Source organism: Mustela nivalis, assembly GCF_964662115.1.
Source record: "Mustela nivalis genome assembly, chromosome: 10".
NCBI classification, from domain to species: Eukaryota; Metazoa; Chordata; class Mammalia; order Carnivora; family Mustelidae; genus Mustela; species Mustela nivalis.
Window position 1 is genome coordinate 85,367,878 of NC_139029.1, and position 23,749 is coordinate 85,391,626.

General features: G+C 32.8%; 1 protein-coding gene across 7 annotated transcripts in view; it reads right to left on the bottom strand.

Annotated features, from left to right (window-relative positions):
- COL11A1 (collagen type XI alpha 1 chain) overlaps positions 1-23,749 on the bottom strand; it is a 204,941-nt gene that overhangs the window by 104,905 nt on the left and 76,287 nt on the right. For 3 of the 7 annotated variants that reach the window (XM_082686184.1, XM_082686182.1, XM_082686185.1), the window contains 18 exons: positions 23,168-23,260; positions 21,073-21,327; positions 20,089-20,151; positions 18,595-18,636; positions 16,745-16,807; positions 15,884-15,958; positions 14,701-14,784; positions 12,526-12,582; positions 9,246-9,299; positions 7,363-7,416; positions 7,191-7,244; positions 6,961-7,014; positions 5,717-5,770; positions 5,560-5,604; positions 4,302-4,355; positions 3,345-3,389; positions 3,041-3,094; positions 2,540-2,584 (listed from right to left, as the gene is read on the bottom strand). In XM_082686184.1, the coding sequence (XP_082542310.1) occupies positions 2,540-2,584; positions 3,041-3,094; positions 3,345-3,389; positions 4,302-4,355; positions 5,560-5,604; positions 5,717-5,770; positions 6,961-7,014; positions 7,191-7,244; positions 7,363-7,416; positions 9,246-9,299; positions 12,526-12,582; positions 14,701-14,784; positions 15,884-15,958; positions 16,745-16,807; positions 18,595-18,636; positions 20,089-20,151; positions 21,073-21,327; positions 23,168-23,260 (1,245 nt within the window). Of the gene's footprint in view, positions 1-2,539; positions 2,585-3,040; positions 3,095-3,344; positions 3,390-4,301; positions 4,356-5,559; positions 5,605-5,716; positions 5,771-6,960; positions 7,015-7,190; positions 7,245-7,362; positions 7,417-9,245; positions 9,300-12,525; positions 12,583-14,700; positions 14,785-15,883; positions 15,959-16,744; positions 16,808-18,594; positions 18,637-20,088; positions 20,152-21,072; positions 21,328-23,167; positions 23,261-23,449; positions 23,603-23,749 lie in introns of all 7 variants that reach the window. The other 4 variants (XM_082686179.1, XM_082686181.1, XM_082686180.1 and 1 more) reach the window with 3 other exon arrangements.

A 23,749-nucleotide genomic window follows, 5' to 3' on the forward strand; every position in this document is an offset into this window, starting at 1 on the left:
TATCAAAATGTTAGAATAAAGAATATAGTTGTTTTATAATTTAGTTAATTAACACATTTATAAAATATTTTATCACAAATATAATAAAAGCACAGGCTATAATAACTTACGACAAAAATATACAAGTTAGGGGAAATTTAAAACATATGACCATATTTACATTTTATTTGTCAGATTAGACCATGGTCCAGTTGGAAACAGCATTTACCAAGATTTGGGAGATAAGGCTCTCAAGCCAGAACGAATAGAATACAGTGTATCATAAAGAAAATAAAACTAATATAGATACAAAATAAAAATATATATGCAGTATAAATAGAACATGTTTCTCTCATGTTCTTGAGTTCCTTTCTTTTTTTGATGAAAAGAGACTGTCTTTGAACCCACAAGCTGCATACATTCCGATTGGAAAAAGAAGCTGCTTGGGCTGAAGACAGCTGTCTTCCCACCACAAGTACAGTGAACCAGTTGCTATATTTGACCTTTGGCTCAACAAACATAATGCAGGTATACTATTTTACCTTAAAAGCAAATTCCTCTTAGGAATTTAATGCATGGTAGATAATTTAATAGACATGCTCAAACACAATTTATTAGAAATACAGTAGACTCGTGATGAGCTAATCTAAAATATGGTAAAAGATGTCCAAGTTAAAATTTCTGGTCTAAAGTAAAAATTTGAAATCACTTTTGGCACATCTTTGATTCATGGGGCACTTTCCAACAGATCTCTTTGCTATATAGGAAATATGCACAAAAAAGTAGCTTAAAGATCACTTAAAGTTGATGTTAACTCTCACAACATAATAATAAGATAAGTAACTCAATTAAAATATTATCAAAGTATTTGAATTGGTATTTTACCAAAGAAGATATAGAAATAGCCAATAAGCACATGAAAAGATGCTCTACATCACTAGTGATTAGGGGAATGAAACTAATGCTACAATAGGATACCATTTCATGCTGAGAAGAGTGACCATAATTAAGAAGGAAAGCAAATATCCATGAAGATTTGGAGAAACTAGAACTCTCCTACATTGCTAAAAGGAAGGAAATAACGGTGCAATTACTTAGAAAATAGTTTGGAAGCTTCTTCAAATGTTAAGCATTAAATTTACCATATAGCCCAGAAATGCCACTTCTAGGTGCCTACCCAAGAGAAATCAAAATATGTCCACACAAAGACCTATATGTAAATATTCATAGCAGCACTGTTCATAACAGTTCAAAAGAGTAAACAACTCATAAGTCCATCAACTGCTAAATAAGTAACAAAATGTAGTATATTCCATTAATGGAATGCATTTGGCAATAAAAAGGAGCAAAAGTATTGATGTATGCCACAACATGAGTAAACCTTGAAAACTTTATGCCAAATGAAAGAAGCCAAGCACAAAGGCCACATATTACATCCATTTACGTGATTAAATTCATATTTTAAATTCATTCATATGTTTCATTCATATTAAATGTCCAGAAAAGGCAAATCTACAGAGACAGAAAGCAAATTAGTGGTTGTCTAAATCTGTGCATTGAACAGAGAGTTCAAATAGACATAAGGTTTCTTTCTGAGGTGGTATAAATATCTAAAATTTTGATTGTGACTGAGGGTTACGGAAGGGAGGGGAGTGAAGGGTTGGGGTAACTGGGTGATGGGTACTGAGGAGAACATGTGTGGTGATGAGCACTGAGAGTTCTATGCAACTAATGAATCATTGAACACTACATCAAAAACTAATGATGTACTATATGCTGGCTAATTAAACAAAATAATAAAAAATAAATAAAATAAAAAAATTCATGAAAAAAATTTGATTGTGGCACAGATCTGTAAATTTACTAAAACCTACTGACAAGTACACAGAATGAGTGAAATTTTATGATGTGAAATTATACCCCAATAATTTGCTTATTTAAAAAAAATAACATGTTCACAGAAAACAATGAACAAGGGGAAAAATTATTAAAAAGAACCAGCTAACAATGTACTGTACCTACAGGGGACAGGAACTATTACTTAAGGAATCCAGCAGAAGAAATCAGGGAGAAAGACATCTCTTTAATTAAAGATTTATTCTTGTTTTGGTCTAGACATTGAGTTATTAACAAGAACATCCTTTGCCATTTATACATGAAAAATGGTGAAAATGATAACTTCACAATTTTCCCTTAATCAGATCTTGCTAGAAACCCTTTGTCGCAGGCAAACCGAATGACATTTTTTTAAATAATGAGAAAGAAAAGAACCAAAATGAAGAGAAAACACTCCATTCATACTAGTGCATTTCTAAAATTAATATAGCTGAGAATGTCACATTTGGAAGCTATCCAAATGGAACTATGTGAATTTTATCATTTATAGTTCAGAGATGTATGAATGACTTCTCCCCTCTCATGGTACTCTCAAGGTTTTACTCCATATTAATTTCTTATGTGCTGAGCCATCTTGACATCTTATCAAAAACAGAAGGCAGGCTTTGCTTCTGCCTAAGGTTGACAACACAAAATTGGTGACCAGAACCACAGAGTAACTTACTTTTTCACCAGGAGGACCAATTGGACCTTGTGGACCAGGAAGACCCTATGTGAAAAGAATTTATTTCATATGTCAGGAACTGCATCATAAGAATACATTTTTTAAATAGAAAAATAACTTTCTACTTCCCTTGAAATGAGTCCTGAGAATCTATATACATTCCCCACATTTCCCAGAAAGTTTTGGAACACTGTGAGGCATTTTACACAGGCTACCCTTCTGGCAGTGGGACTGTAATACGATCCTAGTCAGAACCCTTCTGCAGGTGTGGCTATTCGTGCTGGCATTTCATGAACACTGAATGACTCATTTTATTCTTGGAAAAAAGGGGCCTCTGCAAATTTGTTCAAATTTTTCAAAAAGGAAAAAAAGAATTATCTTCCTTCTTTCACGTTGCAAACATTTTTAACCCGATCCAGGAATGCTAAGGCTGTCTATGCTCTCATGAAAAGAAACCGTCCTACCACAATATCTAAAGGAGCTGAGGTGGCTTGGACTTACCTGAGGTCCTGGATTCCCTTGCTGACCTGGAGGCCCAGGCTCTCCTTGGGGACCCTGCCAGAGAAAAATAGAGTCTTTAATAGGGTTATTTCACATAGTTCTTTTTTTTTCTTCTCAATTGAAAAACAGTCCCCAAATCAGTTTTCCCTATGGAGAATCTGGAAAATCTCATAAATATTAATGCTAGCAGAAGCTAATGGACTTAGCAAACTGTCGTAAGAAATTTTTTAGATTTAGCAACAAAAGTGGTTTGTTAGTACCTAGATTGCAGAAATGAGTTATTTTACAGATGGTTTCTACATACCATGTTTCCTTTTGGTCCTGGGGGGCCATCTATACCTGCAATACCCTTCAATAAAGAAAAAAAAATTTTGTAGACATATTTACATATATGCAAATATTTTATATAAGTAATTACATATTAATATATATGGATATTTATACATTGAAATGCTACAACAGAAATTTTTTTTTTAAATTAACCTAATACTATGACAACCACTAGACTAGAGTAACTAAAAATCATTTTAGGATTTAGAGATGAGGAAAAAGGCAAGATCTATACTCTTCTATCCAAGTCCCCATGGTATTCATAACAGCATTTTCCATTGTATGTTAGAAATTTAACATGAAGCAAATAAAGTAGATAAACTAAAAAGAAGAGAAAAGAAAGAAGGAGTATGGGGGAGAATATAATAGATTTAACTGATAGGCAGCATCTTAGAATACAACAAAGCAGTAAATACCTTGCTCTCTACTGAAAGCTTCTGTGGTCTTAAGCTTTAAAATGTCTGAAAACAAGCTTTTCCTAGAAAATCCGGAATATCTGGGGGCGCCTGGGTGGCTCAGTGTGTTAAGTATCTGCCTTCAGCTCAGGTCATGATCTCAGGGTCCTGGGATGGAGCTCTGCATTGGGCTCTCTGCTCAGCGGGGAGCCTGCTTCCCGCCCCTCCCTCTCCCACCTGCCCCTCCGCCTTGTGATCTTTGTCTGTCAAATAATTAAATAAATAAGATCTCTAAAAAAAGGAGCGCCTGGGTGGCTCAGTGGATTAAGCTGCTGCCTTCGGCTCAGGTCATGATCTCAGTGTCCTGGGATCGAGCCCCGCATCAGTCTCTTTGCTCAGCGGGAGCCTGCTTCTCTCTCTCTCTCTGCCTGACTCTCCGCCTACTTGTGATCTCTCTCTCTGTCAAATAAATAAATAAAATCTTTAAAAAAAAAATCTTTAAAAAAATTTGTTTTAATATTTCCAACAATACATACAGGCTGCCCAGTAGGTCCTGGAGTTCCCCTTGGTCCCAGCAGACCTCGTGGACCCTAGAAGGAAAAAAAAATGTCCTCATAATAAATGCCCTCAAAATACATTTCTTCATCCAAAGAAATTTTAATGTAATGTTTAGAGTAAAAATATCTCTACAGCTTCTATTAACACACTGCCTGTGGGGTTTAAAATACCTTTTTTATGTAAGACAAATATCTCATATTTGACTCTCATATCTGACTGATCTAAAAGTCAGAATGGGTAACAGGGAGTTTTAGCACATACACTGTAGATCTTTGAATCTATAAATTTACATATGAGTCACTTGGAAAATTTTAAAAATGGAAATAGCTTAATATTTTTTGTCACTTTTGTGTCATTTTTTTATTTAAATGGCAACACTGAATCTTATTAAATCTTGTTATTCAATCAGATAGACTATACAAATCAAAAAATCCTAATTTACTTGTTTTATATTAGGTAAATTTCTTCTTGAGATAATATTCTTAAAGGGAAAGACACAAAGAGGTGTTTCAACAAACTACCTATGTGGATAATAGAAATCATTTTCTTAAGAGATTTTTTAAAATTATTATTCTTGAAACATAATCAGTTTCTTCTCTTCTTTTTCCCCCTCCACCATCTGCTCCACCTTCTTTTCCTTCCTTAGAAAAATGAATATAGTAATGTACTGCCTCTCCCATTCCCTTGAGCTATTATGCCTTTAAGTTGACAGGCTCTATAATGTGACAAGCTGGGACTGAAATTAAGAGGCCTGGCTCTAGTCTGGTCTTTTGATTAACTTGCTTTGGGTAAACCTTCCCAAATCAGTTTCCTCATTTGTACAATTCAATGGAAAAACAATATAATCTAGCACATTTTATCCCTATATCTGATATATATTAGGCACCTAAGTTTTTGTTTCTTCTGGTTGTAAGATCCATTTATCCTAAATACACAAATAAATTCTGGAGTTATTGATGATATTAAAAAATAAGATAAAACAAAGAAACAGCAACAAAAACTAGGTAAGATTTTTGGCTGAAAAGATGTTCTATTCCACATTTCTTTCAATTGACTAAGAGTTTTTCTATAACAAAGCTCTAAGCACCTTCTTTGAAATTGTTTTCCCATAACAATTACCTGGTTGGTTAGCTTACATAAGACTGTATTGCCACCTGAGTTTATTATTGACTTTGTACACCAGTCACTATTCTTCCAAAACAGAGTATTATTTTAAAAAGAAAGGAAGTTGCTTACAGCTTCACCTGGAAGACCCCTTGGTCCTATTTCTCCATCTTCTCCCTGTCATTGACAAAATAAATGGGAGGGTAAAACAATTAGACAATGTATCGACTCTTTGTTCTCTTACATTTTCATTTCAAATATTTACTAAAAGAAATTAAGTTTAATATACCCTCATTCCATCTTCTCCAGGAGGACCAGGAGGACCTTGGGGACCCCGTTCACCCTATTAAATAAATATAAATATGATCAGAAAATGAAATAAAGCAGAATGTTTAAAAGTGTATCCTACAGCTATCCTGCTGAATGTACAGACAACTTGGCAGGAAAATGTATACTTCCTTTGTCCTTCTCAGAACACTGCAGAGATTAATCATAATTTTACATTAACCGACTTTATATATGACTGTGCTAGAAAAAAAAAAAAAGTTCCTTCAATTTTAAAAACAAAAAGGTTTGGAAAAAAAAATACCTAAAATGATTTTCACATAATTGTTACAAACTATATCATGTAGAAAATTATTTTGCTGAAGATTGTTTTAAACAGAGATACACTTCGGTGATTTTAATTTAATTTAAATTTTTTATGCTTCTAAGATTCATAATAAATAAGCACAATTAGAGACAGCTAAAGAAATGTTGGATTTTTTAAGAAACAAAATTGAATATTTCTCTTGACATGGGGTAGGTATACACTAAATATCTCGCTAGACTTCCTTAGCGTTCTCTTTTCTTTTAATATTCTGCAGTTTACATAAGGTTTGTCTTATCTTTATTCCTAACTTCTGGAGAAGAAAAATGTGAAGATCCAAGATTTTTCTTTGTCTGAGAGACTGCCTCTTTGCTTAATTTCCCACTAAAAATATCCACTGAATTCCTGTTCAACATGGTGGATTGTTTACCTTTTGCAAATTATAAGCTCTTGTGCCGGACTGCAAGCCTGTATTATCACTCGAACTAGCTTGTGGTGTCTATCTATGGGTACCATGTAACTTAGGATAATAAAAACAGTGCCCAGTATATTGTTATATTAATGATAGACTGCCTGAAGTAGATTCTATTAAGAATATTTCCGCAAATGAAAGATAAGAGGGAAATTAGGGAGAGTAGCAAAGAATTAGAGGCAAAATTAAATCTCCACACTGTCTTTCTATAAATACAATATTTTCCACATACATGTACATAAAGATTCTACCTGAATTTATATTTGCATGGTTAATGTTTAAAAATAATTGAAGAACTTATATTGATATTGCCTTTCTTCAAGTATGTAGTGGATATAATAATGTACTAAATTACTGATGCACAAATATTTAATTTTCTGTTTTTGATTTCTTCGAGTCTGTAGATTGTAAAAAAATTCATAAAATTGCCGTATTATCCCTGTATACAGAGTAACAGAATGGTTTATCTTACCCTGTGACCTTTGTCACCTGGCAGACCTGGAAGTCCATCAAATCCCCGATCCCCCTGTAAAATCATAATTGTCATCATTATCATCATCCATCACATTCCCACCCTAATTCTATCCTGTAATGTAAATGTGAAATATTTGTTCATATCAAGAAACTCTATTTTAAAATATAAAATTTTTAGGGGTGAACTGACATACAAGATTTGAATACACAAATGTATGAGCTCCTGACCTTTGCCCCCGGTTCTCCAGGCATTCCTCTTCCTCCATCAGCACCTGGACGACCCTGAAAATGCCAAGCACATGACTAAGCAAAAAGGATTCCTCCTGGCACAGAGTAAAAGGAAAGAAGATAACTGATAATTTCAGATGCCCTCAAAATACACAATGAAAACCAGTCCTACCCTTTTTCCAGGTTTTCCCGTTGGACCAGGCGGACCTTGAACACCACGGGGGCCCTATATCAAAACACCGCAATTTATTCATTTTATGGAATTCTTGATCAATAAACTGAATCACACCGAGAGAGATGGTTTTAGAAATTTACAACTTCTTAGCTTTACGTCAATTGTTTTAACTTAAGAAAATTATTTCTTATGTAAAAGCTCAGATAAAACAGAAGAGAATCAATTTTTCTAATAATCTTCTTGCAAAAAAAGTCATATTATTTTATTAAGTTTACAATTAATTAAAATTGATTAATTATAATTGTAATCAATTACAATTGATTAAAATTAAACAAAAGAAATACAAAGTGATATTTTAACCTTTTAAAAAAATCCTTACTCACTTTATTCTCAAAATCTTAGGGTTTTACATTTCCCTCACTGAAAACACTCTTAACCATCTATCTCATTCCTCTTTTCTTTCCAAACCCTTGTTTCTTCACCTTTCCCTTTATTTTTTGGAGATCCTCTTCCACATTCTTTTATTCAATTATCACACGGAATATAATTGCCTTTTTTCATATTTGAATCTCCTATTAAATTATTAATTCTGTGGTTTTAGACTAAATCGGTCTTTTCTCTATTGTACTCCTACAACTTAGCATACTGCCTGGTACATATTTCTTTCCATCATCTACAAAATGCTGGAAGATGATTTGGTGATCCCAGATGCAAATTATTGCCTGGTACCATGCCATGTCAGATTAAAGGTTAAAGATTCTCAGTATGTTTCTTTCTTTTAGCAATACGATATAATGTTATGTCAACAAACAATCTTAGGTGGGGCTTGATATTATTGATATTATTGATATTGATAATATTGATATTATTAGGTGGAGCTTGATATACATTTTTTAAAAATAAAATTACACAGCTAATAATAGATCGAATGTAGCTCTGGTATACACATATAGGCCTTTATATTTAATTAACTATATCCTTTTTAAGTTAAACAGTATGCCTACAATGAATGTGGTAGCAAATGCAACACATATTTAAAATTGTGAATAATTTTTATCATCACTGTACAATGCTGATTATAGAAATGTGAAATTAAAGTTGTCTAATAATTAGAGTTTAAAAGAATATAGTCTTTTAGAAAATTATTCTTCTGAGATGACTTTATCCTTTCTCCTAGCTGGAAGGCAAGGGGTGATCCTAATAACACAAATCTTAGTTTTTAATGAAATTAACCTTCATTTAAAAATAAATACATTTTTACAGGCGCCTGGGTGGCTCAGTGGGTTAAGCCTCTGCCTTTGGCTCAGGTCATGGTCTCAGGATCCTGAGATTGAGCCTGCATTGGCCTTTCTCCCCCTCTCTCTCTTCCTGCCTCTCTGCCTACTTGTGATCTCTCTCTCTCTCTGTGTCAAATTAATTAATTAATTAATTAATCTTAAAAAAACAACAACAACAAAGTAAGGGACACTTTCAGCATCAAATAGTAATTGTGATAGATTAAAACACATAAATATGTTTTTTTAAAAAAAGAAAATATCATGGGTTTGAGGCAAGGCCACTATAAAGTACAGCTATAGTAGTTGTGCTCTGCTCTGTACAATCTCAAGCCAATTTAATATTCTGAAGGCCTATTACTATCAAGCCTTTTGCATCCTAGCTTATTATCTTCTTTTAATATTGTTTAAATTAATCAAGTTATTGGCAGTCAACTGGCCCCTAGGGATTTTTCAATTAAAGGAGGTGATATTAACTTAAAAGTAATTTAAGTAATTTCTTTACTCATAAAACAGATGACAGATACTTCAATTACCCTACAGGATAAAATTAAGTCAAAAATAAAATAAGTGAAATAGACTATTTTTTTTTTCTTTTTTTTTTACCTGAGGACCTGGATCACCACTCTCACCTTTGGCACCAGATGAACCAGGCCCCCCCTATAGAGAAAAAGAAAGAATAAAATCATTTAATTGACTAATAATTCCCTAACTACTGTTAACCACCATTTTCATGTAATAGAGTCAAACACCATTCAAAACAGGTTTCATCAAATTGGTATAATTTTATTAATTAATACAATAAAATTTTCAAGCCCTTTGAAATGTATCTCTTCTCAGATTTATTGCATTCCAGTGTGTAAACTATCTTTAAGTCTCTATTTTACACATAACTACCAATTTCACCAAATCATATTGAAATTTTCTTTAATGTACATGCCATCACAGTACTTACGATAATACACAAGGCACTATTTATTATACTGTGATATAGTTCTCTTACTGAATCAGGTATACACTGAATCCATTTATACAGCAAGGACTTGGCAAAATGTTATTGCGTTTACACTCAGAAATTTCCCAGACACTGAATTCTATAGCAATAAAATGTCAAGAACAGATACTACAACCATCATTATAATTGTCCTGAAATAATGTCAAAGAATTTTTCCCAAAGTGGTTTTTTTATTTCCTACAAGAAAAAGTCCTTATGACAAAAGCCTCTCACAAATGTTTACATAACTCAAAAAGTGCAATAAAAACCTGGCACATTAACCAGAAAAATATAAAATCACTTTATAAAAGTGTTGTTTTAAAAATAAATACTAGGCTGTTCATTCCCTTAAAAAGCTTTAGGATATTAACACTGAACATGGTGATAACAGTTACTTCATATGGAAGAAGAATATGTTGGGTGTTTAAGAAGTTTCTGATATATTTAAATCAATATATATTCAAATAATGGTGTATTGAGTCATTATACAAAAAGATCAAAATTACGCTAAGTCTGGAAATGTTAGCTATCTAGAGCTCTAAAGGAAAATAACTATTAATCTGACTCCTAGGAAATATGGGAAGTCAAGTAACCTGAATATTCTAACCTGGAAAATTAAACAATAATAGCCTTAACGCTTCTAATTAAGAATTCTACAAATAAATTTTTTCAAGAGAAAACCTGGGGTTCTATATTAAATTAAATTAATAATCACTGAATTGAACACCTTTATAAGACAGTCAATTTTTTAATTAATTTACTGCATTATATTCTCTGTATATAAGCACTACCTATTCAACAAATTATAATTATTTTGTCCAAATACTTACTCTAAAAATTACCATGCAATAACTGACAGTAACAGAATAGAAAAAATAACCACAGTATTTTTTACGTTTCCTCTATGTTTTATACTGTAAGCCTCTATTTGTCTAGGAAAGCAATCAGAGAAAACAACTGAATGAATTTTTCATTGGAAGAATGTTTAGGTTTGTATCTCAATATATTAATGTAGACTTTTTTCTTTTATAGAAAATAGTTTTAGACTCTAGGATCAACAGATATCTGAAAGTCTATCATAATTTGAAATTTTGGAGCAAAGGATAATAGAAGAGAAAATGCTGAAAAGAAACAAAATGATGTTTTTATCTCAAGGAAGATAAAGATTCTCATAACAAAGACTTAAGTAGTGAAATCAATCAATCTTGTGTCCAGTGTATGACACTGAGAATGTGTATGTGGTTGCCAATTTTTTCTCCTTGCCAACACGTTGTGCATGACTGACCCTCAGTAACTGTTTGGTGAAAACAGCAACTGCTACTTGATCATGCTTACATTGCTTCTGCTATTCACTACCCTGACCCTCTACAAACCCACTAAGGTTTATGCTTGTCAGGATGATATGAAGGAAAATTCCTTTGGAAAATGCAGTTTTAGAAACCCTGTAGTGATATTTATAAATTAGGTAATATATGGCGGTATTTCCCAAACATGCTTAGAATCAGCCTGGTGCACTCATTAAAAATATATTTTGCCACACCAATCCTGAATGACAGAATCACAAGTTTGGGGTCCCAGGAACTGTTATTTTTAATAAAATATACAGATAATTCTTCTGTCCCCAGATTTATAAAGTTTTAGCATATTTCTGGCTTTCCTCAGTCATGTGAATTTGAGTTATCACTAACAAACTGTTAAATATTAACTTTCTTCATTTGTTAAGGAACATGGACTCTTCATGTTTCTTATTATTTTGCCAGAACATATGTTCTACATGAGCCCATATCATTGAGTATATATACCTGACTGTATAACCTTCAAAATATATAACCTGTACAAACTTTAAAGACTGAACTAAGAGAACCAAAAATTTATGTAAACTACATAACAAATCTTTGAATAAAATACATGAAGAAAACTACTGAACATCCTAATTAATAAGATCAGTAAAATAGATTAAATAGGAGACATTAGCTTGATTCGAACTTGAATAAATTATTTTGCTGTGTCTACTAAGTAACTAAAATGTAAGATTTTAATGTTCACAGTAATGCTTTCTATAAACACCACTATTTCTATGAAATACATTGAAAACATATAAAATCATATGAAAGAACAGGAGGAATGGCTTGTTTTTACAGAAAAAGAAATACTTTAAAATAGAAATTATTTATTCAATTAATTCTAAAATCAATCCGAGCTGAGGTTGGACTCCTATGATTTTCTTTTTTCTTAAGAAAAAATATGACTTGAAAAGAAGCTTTGTGTTTCTTTGTGAATTGCTACATTGCTTAACATTTGGTAAAAGTTTCAAAATATTTGAACATATTTTTTAAAAACCACTTGGAAAATATTAGCTTATTAGCAAGGTTACATGGAAAAATAAAACACTCATTTTCCAACAGTTTCCAAAAGACAAATTAATTTTTCTAGTATCTGAAGCACTTTAAGGAATACTGAAGGCAAACTCAAGTTTAAGCCAAGTATCCTACTTGCTTCCCAGATTATGGAATAATTTAACTGACCTCAAATACTTTTTTCTTAATGAAAATTCTATTTAACATAATAATTTAATGTCCAATTAAATTTTAATAACTTGGAATATTATGCAAATAAATTACATTTATGATTTGAAAAATTAATAGATATATGACTCAATTATATTTTCCATTGTATTTATTTGATTTGAAAATTCTTCATTGAAATCTTTTTATCAAAACTTACTGAGGACTGGATTGAAATAGACTTTTAAAATGGAAACAAAATCAAGCATAAGTAGGTGTATGTATCCTTTTTTTATCAGCTATAAATATGAACAATGCTTGGCCAAAGCTGCACAAGGAATTACTAATATGTGGATTTAAACATACATTATCTTATTGAGTAACATACCACAGGACCCGGTCTTCCAGTTAGACCCATCGGGCCAGGTGGACCTCGCAGAGCAATCTAGAAAATAAAGAAGATCAAACTCAGGGATGCTCTCCTGGATAAGCATATTAAACCATAATATTCATTTGCACAAGCTACCTCTAAGTAACAGAGGATCAACACAGGTATAATAGCTACATGCTAGAAAGAGTGCCTGATTACTGAAGAACTGCAAGTTTCTAGAATGACAAATGACCCAAACAAGTATCAATTTTCTTTAAACTGTTGTATCTTGTATACAATCTTGTACCATATATTATTATGATGATATTATAATGACATATATTCAACAATAGAAGTTAAAATAGATTTTAGTATAACTAATATTTTATAATTTTTCTACTCTGAAGCCAACTTCAGAATAACATATAGACTTCTCTTAAACATGCTGGCACACTTATCATTGAAAATCCTTTTAGAGGTGAACAATTTGAGGTGCTTTAAGTAAAAAGTTTCTAGTAATATTTTAGGAAAAACTATAACAGTTAAAGCCAGATAGCGAGCAAAATTGATCAGAAAATATGCTAATACACTTCTTTTTACCAAATCCCAAATTTAACATTACAAGAAAGATACATTCACTTTGTATAATAATAGGCATGATAGATTGATTACATGCACTATTGAAACTGAGTATTAGAAATGTGAAATTAGCAAACTTGAAAAGCTGGAACAAGTGGAGTACACAGGGTAAATATTTGATAGATGTTAAATTAGTATGGTGAGCTATTTTTTAATATTAGTGATTCCAAAGATGAATATTTAGATTATCAAAACAGATATAAAAAAATAATACTGTAACAGAAATAATATGTAAAATCATATTAGAAAAGTGCATGAGATGAAAACAGTAGTATCTTCAAAGTTCCACTACTGACTCACCATGAGATTTTTGACAATACACTTCTTAATCCTTGAGATTAAATATCTGAAAAATTGGAATTATAATGCTTGCTACCTATTTCCAAATAGTTTAAAAGGTCTAATAAAATGAGGAATTCAATAGCCTCATAAAACATTTAAGCTCAAATAATTACCTTAAATTTGTGGAAAGTAATATAATTTATAAGATGAATTATAGGAATCATTAGCAAATTATTTTAAATCCTTTTAGGTACGTGTTAAGCCAAGGACTAGTAAACAAATTCTTAAATGTCTGTCTTTATACATGATGGCATAATAATATACCAAATAATGGCATTTTTTCAGATTGACAGATTTAACAAATATATAAATAAATAGAGTAAATTATACTCTTTAGTTATGTTTTCAGATATTTTATACACTCATAAATGTATGATATATAAATGTTAAATTTTATATACTCATAAATTTATCCAAAGTTATCACAGAAATGATTTATATCACCTAGAAAGTGGGTCCATATCCATACCAAATGCAAGCCCTCTATTTCCTTTTTCCTTAAAGAAAAATCCTATACTCGGAAAAAAAGTATTAAATGACTTTCAACTCTTCCCTAGTCCATTCTTTAGACTTTTTAATTGAGGTGAGTTTAAAAAATAAATATAATTATAGGTCTTATAAGATAGAGATAGTGGAAACTTTCAGCTAATGAATGATTATAAGCAATGGATTTTGTAAAAACATTATAGATTATGATTAGAACTTAAATATATTTTTGAAGGTTTCTTTCTTATATGAGAATGCTTACAAAAACTTAATTTGATGGATTATTTGAGCTATCCTGAATAATTTATTAGATTAGCAGGAAAAAAAATATTTCAAACCTTATTCTTTTACTTTTATAAATCATCAACTTCTGTCTTAACAGAAGCTGTATGTGAACAATAGAGAGTATTATGTGTAAATCAGTCAGTACTCCTAAAAAAAATTAGAAAATATGTGTTATGGTTTGTGTGTTATTGCCAGGATTATAAATGGCAATACTGCAAAGGTCAGTCATTTAACTTTAATATTCAATTAAAGAAAATATTCTTACTGGAAAAAATAGGTTATAACCTCAGCATTTTCTCTGTCCAAATTCAGTGTACTATCCAGAAGTATTTTATTTATAATAGTAGCATCTTCCAGATGCAGGCAGACACACACACACACACACACACACACACACACACACAAAATCAGCTTATGGGAATACATCTCATTCTTTCTTACCCGGGCCTGCTGAAGAATTGCCTGGGCCTGAGCTTCCTGAGCAGAGATGGTTGGTCCTTTGGAGCTATCACCACCGTAACGAAACTAAGGAAAGGGAACGTAAAGAAGCTCAAAATTAGCCTTTGTCAAATAGTGCCTTAATTACTAATTAAAAACTATTTACTGAAAATGGTTGGATTTTACAAAAGTACTAGGTCACTTATATGAATCAAGATACTTAGATTTCTTTTTTAAAATTCTTCTGCCCATATTGGAAGTTCTCAGGATCATGTTTATCATTTGTAGAAGAGACTAGAGATTTCCAATTTTAAATTCCATAATCTCTGAAAAATCTGGAATAAGTCATCCTATATTTTTTACCTGTACAAATGCTACCTCCCTCTATTTACTCATTTTTAAAAATTCCAAATGTACTCAGCTCAATGGCGGTTATAGATCAATTGCTATTTTGTTGAGCAAAACTTTTGGAATCTCTATAAATACAGTGGAAATCGTCCTGGAGATAAATTCGTTTTGTTATTTTTTTGTTAAGTAATTATAATAGGAAACTCACCCTCCCAGTATCCTTCCATAAAATTCTAAAATCCTAAAGCTACCTTTTAAATTTTAATTCGAAATGCAGCAGGAATCAATTTCTTACTCTGATTATTACTTGAAATTTTATTGCATTTAAACAAATTAAATTGTTTTTTTGTTTGTTTGTTTGTTTGTTTTGTTTTTTCTCCCAGAGAACAAGGGCAACTTTAAAAAGCAATCTTACGGTAAAACAATTTTTGAGCAATGAATAATGACAATATAAATATATCTTCTTTAAAAAGCATCAACTGTTATCTCTGTGGTGATAAATAGCATATTAATTTTATGTTAAGTAATACATGAAATGCATGTTAATCCTATGACTCAGGATAAAGCACATGGTTGGAAATATTAAGAACAACCTCTAAGCTTCGCTGTCAAAGTCTAATCAAATAACAAAACCTTAGTTCTAATGCAGAGATTGATATTTACCAAATTTTTGCTCTAGTAAAATTTCCTGTCATTTCTAAAGTCTGCTTGACTTCAAGTATTTCTACCTCATACAATGGTTTTTAGTTAACTGATCTGTAATACAGTTCAGCAATATTTTTCAACAATAAGATGATGAATTATTAAATTATCTTTATAGCAGTAAGAAAACCCATACCGGTAACATTAACATGGTACCAGGAGGACCAGGCAGACCATCAGCCCCTGGTAAGCCAGGACGTCCTGGGGGACCCTAGGAAAGTAAATCATCAAAATTAATAAATAAATTAAAGAGCCAAATTTATTAGAAATAGAATAGCATTTAATAAAATTAGTCCACATTAACTAATCTGCATTTGATTTCCCCTCCTTGGTTCATCTCCTTTCAGTATGTACCTAGAAAGGGTTTGTTTGTTTTCGTTTTTAAGCGCTGAGCATGGAGCCCAATGTGGGGCTTGAGATGAAGACCTGAGCTGAGATCAAGAGTTGGAGGCTCAACTGACTGAGCCACCCAGGTGCCCTGGAAGGGTTGTTTTTCATTGCACTAGTTTTACAGGATTTTAATAATGCACAAAGTTATTGGCTACTCAAGGATGGAGGAAAAACAGGGAGAGATTTTTTAAAGAGTTTGGACTGACTTAAGACAAGTGGTCTATTTTAACATGCGATCTAGGACATGCTTTTCAAATCAGAATTCAGGCTTATTAACTTAGTCTATCAGAATCCAACTAAATATTCATCAGAGTTCATGGAAAACCTGTCTCAACTGAGACTAAAGAACTGAATCTAATGTAGCAGGTTCATCTCAATGTGGAAATTTGTTGAAAATGAAAGTTTTCTTACTAATTATAATATATAGGTAAATGCACAGTCTTCATCCTCACTTCTAAAATTATAGTTAGGAAAGTTAACCAAAATATTAGACAATGAACTCAATGGTTTCTCTGTCTTTCAGTGAGAAGGATAACATGTTAAGCTTGTAGAATATTTTATAATTATTTTAATCTATTTTTTTTAAATAAAGAATCTCTTCACTCACCCTCTCTCCAGGGTCACCAGGAGGTCCAGTAGGGCCCTGTAGACCAGGGGGACCCATAAGACCCTACAAAGAAATAAACCATGATCTGAGTCAGTTCTTATTATCTATCATTCAGGCAAATTCATTCTACCAAAATCAAGAGCTCATTTTATATTTCCATAAATATACACTTGTCACCCAAACTATTGCCCTATTTACCTTCCTATGAAAAGACAACATATAGGAAACCACTCTGTCACTAACTCAGCGACTCCTCTATGAAGCTGCTCTCAGGGTTGAAGGAGACATTCCAAGGAAAAACAGGAAAGGAAACTATGCCAATATAAAGTCCCTGAAGTAGAAGTTGGTTTCCAATTCTTATTGAAGCAATGTTATACTCGGACAATTAGACCTCAGAAATGTGAGAGCAAAGTTGAAATATAGAAATCATTTAGCTTGGAGCCATTTTTACATTTTCCTTTATGGATAAAAGGAATTTAAAGGCATCAGCATAACATATCTATTTCAGATGACAAGAACTTAATTAATTCCACAAAAGACAGTGATTTCTCACAAAGTCAGATCTGTACAACTACCTGAGAATAAAGACACACTGAGTGACATCAGCCTCACTAGGAAGTGACAATGGAAACTGACAATCACTACATTCAGAATCAAGATAAAGCAGCTACTGTCTACTTAGAATTCTCAACTCCAATTGTGGTATACCTATACTTCTTTAATAAAAAGAAAGATGACTTTTTAACACTATCATAACTTTCAGATGAAACTTGAAAATTATAAGGGCCTAGTTGGCCTGAGGGAGCCATTTCATTGTGGGCTTGGGTTGACCCAGAGGAACTTGCTTGCAGGCCCCTGATATGGGAGCGGGCCAGCCAGATGGAGACATCCAATCAGTGGGGCACGCATATATTTACTATGGTAAATTGAAATTCAATTGGTCACCATACTGCCAACCTAGCATGACTGTGCAGTTTTCCCTGTATATTGCAATTTCATTGGCCACCTGTGTATGGGCCAGGCTCAACCACCTCTATAAAGGTTAGTCTGTGAGGCAGGGAAGTAGTAGTGATAGCGTCCAGGTCGTTGGGAGTGGGAGTGTCAGGGTTGTTGGGAGCATCAGGAGCCTCGCCAGGGAGCAGTGCCACTGGGGAGCGGCGCTGCTGGGAGTGTTGTTGTCAGATAGAGAGAGGGTTGTCGTAGGGGTAAGGGAAGTAGTCGGGGTCGGTGTCATGGTTGTCATCGCTTCTTTGTAAGAGACCGCCCGACTGGTCTGTTTGATTTTCAATGTTTGGTGCAAAATAAAGCTTTGCTTGACTTTCGCTTTGTTTCAGTCTCCTTCCTTTGATCATGGACCCTAACAAAAATGAGGTTAAAGGATACAGAGATATTTAAGCAAAGGAAGGAAGGAAGGAGGGATGGAAGGAAAGAAAATTAAAATTTAATTCCAAGGCTCTCAAAAGAGTAACTTTTGGAAAGCCAAATCAACAATTCAAGGCTACCAGGCCCTCAGAAAAGCTGTTTGCCTCTATCATTCAATACTCAAATTAATATAAAATACATAAATTCAATAATGTAATAGAAATTATAAATATTTTATTTTTAAAAATAATATTCTATTTATTTATTTGACAGAGAGATCACAAGTAGGCAGAGAGGCAGGCAGAGAGAGAAGGGGAAGCAGGCTCTCCGCCAAGCAGAGAGCCTGATGCAGGGCTCCATCCCAGGACCCTGAGATCATGACCTGAGCCGAAGGCAGAGGCTTAACCCACTGGGCCACCCAGGGGCCCCTAAATATCTGATTATTTTTAAAAAGTAAATACAAAAATAATCTTGACACAGTTACATACCGCAGGTCCTGCTGGTCCTGGGGGTCCTTCAATAAGCATCCCCTACAATAAAAAAAAAGACAGAGACTCACCCACTAGTAAAATGGAACCCCTGACCTCTCACCTAAGAAGTTCTAACAAAGCACCCCATCATTGCATTTCAAAAATCCTCTGTTTCTACCATGTAAAACCCATTACAAATAGTTTTGCATGCAGAAGGGAGACAGTTTAAAATGGTAAGAAAATATAGTCCCTGTCCTCAGAGAATTGGTGAACTAATTAGAAAAGAAATAAATATTCAGGAAAGTAATATTAAAAAGAGAATATGCAATATGCTGCCAAGAAGGACAAAGCTATGAATTTGACCAAGTTTTCCTTAGCACTCAGAATAATGCCTGGTGAAAGCTAGAATTTTATAATATCTACCGCGTGAATGAAAGGGTGGAAGTTAAGTGGCACCTATGCACTTTAATTCAGAGAAAGGAGAAAAAAGTCCAAGCAAAACAATTGGGGATAAATATGAGATAAGCTCTTCAATAGACAAGAGGATAAAGTACTGTTTCAGGAAAAGAAACTCATTCCACAAAGCTTATGATTCTACTGTCGGAAGTTGTTTAAATTGTTTAATCATTTAGAAGGCTGGTTGTAAATTTTCAAAATCAGGGCATATTTATTCTGAAAAAAAATTTTTTTCAGGCACGATTTATCGGGTTTTGGAGTAATACAGTTAATAGACAGCAATGTCCTTATAGACATATCATTTTGACCTTTGACTCTCCCCGGTCCTTGCAACTTTTGAAATGATTTTCATGATCTTGAGGCAAACAATTAAGCATATTACCTTTAGTTCTAGTGCAATGGTTTCCCCAAGTTGGTGATTAGGGAGAACAATAGTAAAATTGCTTTCTGGTAACAATTTGCTTTTTACCAATATCTTGAGTAGTAATAATATTAACATAAATTTTAAAAATCACTTTTGGAGTGAATTAGACCATTTGTTGGTAGGGAGAAAAGGAAGTGAATTTTAAAAGTAATATTTTCATATCATGACAATATGATATTATCTGGATGTGAAATATGATTATATTAACATGATATTATTTGGATATGAAACCAGAAAATATCTAGATCAAATAATATATTTCTAATAATGTTAAGTTAGAGAAATTGAAGAAAGTTAGAAAAGCTAACATCTGGTTATGTCTCAACCACGAACAAGTGAATCTCAGCAGATCTCAGGTTCCTTTGTCTTAAAACAAGAGAATTGGACTAGACAAATTTCAGCGACTTTCAAATTCCAAAATTCATGTCTCTATGTTTTTTTAGTTAATTAAAATTTCACTTGCCAGAAATGGCCTCACTGACTCACTTATTCATGGCATATTTTAAGCACTTGGACATTAGAATTTTTAATGGAAATATACAAACATATATAATACTGTAGGGTGATGATGGCTCAAAATCTACATTAATTAATTGTACCAACCTTTACAATGTATTCGCACCAATACTTACAGGTTCAACTACTGCTGGTTCTCCTTTCTGCCCTTTTTCTCCATATCTACCATGGCCATTTATCTGTTGAGTAAAAAATTCAAGCAACCTGTCTTTAAGTAATTAAGGCCATTTAAGTACTTTTTAAAAAAATTTAATTATCTAAGTGCATTTAAAAACAACCTATTAAAATGTGTTTTTTTTAAACAAAAACCTATTGAATGTTTAGATACTGAAAACATGAAAAGGAAAGCATAATGAGCATTAACGCAATTCTTGAATGAGATGAAACAATTGTTTGTTAAAGAACTATTACAGAAAGATAAAGACATATGTAGACTTCACTTACTATTCCAAGGCATTATGCAAAAAGTGTCATCAAATTAAATTTAACGAAATATAGGTGAGGGGTGAGCGGTGGGAGAAATGGGTGATGGGGGTCAAAAAAATAACATATGGTTCTGTACTGAGCATCACCAGAAAATTCTTCTTTCAAAATTAAAAAATAAAATAATCTGGGGCTCCTGGGTGGCTCAGTTCGTTAAGCGGCTGCCTTCAGCCCAGGTCATGATCCCAAGGTGTTGGGATCCAGTCCCACATCTGGCTCCTTGGCTCAGCAGATAGCCTGTTCTTCCTCCCACTTTGCTAGCTGCTCTCCCTGCTTGTGTTCTCCCTCTCTGGTAAATGAATAAATAAAACCTTTTTTGAAAAATCTAAAAGTCAGACTTACTATCCAGAATAATAACTTAATCTCATCGATGACAAAACAATTTGGATACGATTCTATCCAAGACTATACTTTCAAATGAAGACTCTGGTAGTATAGGCAGAGCTACAATGGCTGAAGATTTCCATGAGGAAGAATCTATCAAGATGTCCTGGGAGGATATTCACAATTTACATAAGAACACAACTTGTACTTTATCCTTGAAAAAACATCAAGATAAATGTGAAGATACTCCAAAAATAAGACATACAATGACGCAGGGCATAACACTGACTTACGCTTGTTTCTGTGATATCTGTTTCTGCTGGAACACCTGGACCAAAGTCTTCATTAGTGGGACTTGTTGGTTTATCTTCATATTCTTTATATTCATAAAAATCATATTCGCCTAAATCTCCATCTACCAGCAGGTCAGAGTCCCTGCCGTCTATTTCTTTGTTTTCATATAGTGTATCCTCGGAATTTTTCCTCTGGGAATCATAATCCTCTCCAGTTAGATATTCTTCAGTAAATACTTCTTCAACTGGATTTGGCTATTAATTTAAGTTGCAAGGAGTTGAAGAACATGAAGTTTACTATTAGTAAAGCAAGGAAAGCATTTGCAATTACAGTTTGATGGAATGTGACGGGAAGCAATTTAAATGTTACCCAAGCAAGGCTGAAGGCCAAGAAAGATAGCCTTTCAGTATCATTGAAAGAAATATTTTTGTACATTGGTTTGTACAAGTAAATATTGCTTTCAAAGTACTTTTCCCAATAAACTGCAAATAGTCACATGGATTCAGCATGTGTATTTGCTTGTTAGTCAATTTTATATTTACTTTATAGTTTGAGACTTGGACAATGAAATATGCACTAAATTAAAGCTTTGCTTAATTTTCAGAGCTCACAGATCATCATTATGAAATATAACTGCTACCAGAAAAAGCATGTAAATTTGACTCTCAATCACAAAGATAAAATATTAATGCCAATAGTGAGACTTATCATTGTAATTTTTACAGAGTATCTAGTATAGGGAAGTATTATATCACCAAAGGGTTCTTTAAAGCAAGTAAAATATAAATTATAGCCTTCAAAATTCAAGACAATGAAACAGACTATGTCACTGTACGATCTCATAAAGAGCAGAGAATAAATATACATTTACAAGTAAATTTTATATCAATAAATACTTTCTCAGAGATAAAAAAATAAACCTAGTATAATTTTCTTTTTCACATAATTAATTATTTATCAATGGCATAAATCTGCATCATAGTTCTCATGTAATTTTAGCTATATTGTGATTTTGATGAGATTCAAATTAAATAATTTATCTTGCTCCTTTTTGAATTTCATTTTAAGTAACTTGATTTAACAGTGAATCTAGATGACAGAACAGTATGGAATAAATAAGTAGTAGTATGCAAAATCATGAGAATAAAAAGTGGCTAAATGATTAATTTAGCAATTATTAACTAAAATAAAATGTCCAATAGCCATAATGCTTTTGTATTCTTAGACAAGGAGGGCATACTATCTATAAGGGATGAATATTATTCAAAATCTAAATTTACTATGTTCATAGCTCTGATCTAAAAAAGCTAGATGAATTTGGTTAGATAAATAGACATCTTAACTCAAGATATCCATTTCTGGAAAATGATCATTTTGGACCAGATGAAACCTAAAATCTGTTCTCACCCTGAAATGTTATTATTCTAAAGTATGTGTTTGCATGTAACACACCACTGGGTTTATTTGCCTCACTGGGACACTTGTCATCTTTTCACAATAAGGTTGTATGTCTAGTTTGAAATTCAGGAACATTGATTTATACCTATATGTGCTTAAACATTTTCATAGGAAAGAATGAAAAAGAGTAAGGTATATTAATTTAATTGTAAGCATCACACTCCTAAAGGTTTGGAAATGTAAAAAGCTACTAAAATCCACAAAGTCTACATTTTGTCAAGAAGTCTGCTGTCATGAAAATGCATGATTTTTGGTCAGATGAACTAAATTCTAATTGTATCATTTCATGATACAATTTTCACTTTAGAGGAGTCTCCTCACAGAAGAATCATGTTGTGAATACCTTTCATCACAGCATGTTGAGAAGCTTACTCAATCCCAGGAGCAATCAAGAAAATGATAGCAGCCAATTCAGTTTAATTAATTTGTGCTTGCATGAAGCAAAGAGTCATGCAAAACCTGAATTGACTGATTTTAAATGACCTGTTTCTAGAAGAGTGAACCAATGTTGTTCAGGAAAGGGATAAAAAGATGGAACTTCCCACGAATTATGGATTCTGCCAGAGTGAAGTGTATTAAGAAATATTATACACTTAAAAAATTTGAACTGTGATTTAACAGTGTCAATGAGTTTACCTCATTTGGTCCAGATACATGCCTAGGAGCTTCTGTCTGATAACTTTCTTCTGTTCCATAGTTGTATTCTTGAAAATCATCAACAATATTTGCCTAGTGATAAATTCAAAAGAAAAGCAATTATAAAAATATAAGGCAATCCCAAATTTAGGGGAATCATGATTTAACTGGGTTATCGGATTAGCCAAATGAGCATTTATCTAGTTGGGTTAGGACAATGACTCATCATCAGAGATCTTCCAGCTTATCTAGGAGAGATCTTGATTGTTTTTTCTTTGCTACCTTTACCCCTAGTTTGGCTTTTGCTGCTGCTTGATAACTTTTCTTCTTCTTGGACGCAAATTTTTCAGATTTAGGGGGTGTAAACTTTTTGGACTTTTCCTTTGAGTTAGTGGCCACTGTCCTCGTCTTCTTTTTGAAATTGGATTTCTTTTTCTGTAAAATGTGGTGAAAGATGGAATGGGAAACATAAATAAAGTGAAAAAGGAAATGAAGAGCATGGACGAAAGGAAGGACAAGCAAAGCAAAATGAGCATCATTCCTCCAGGACAGCTACTGTCAAATAAAAATCACAGTTATTGG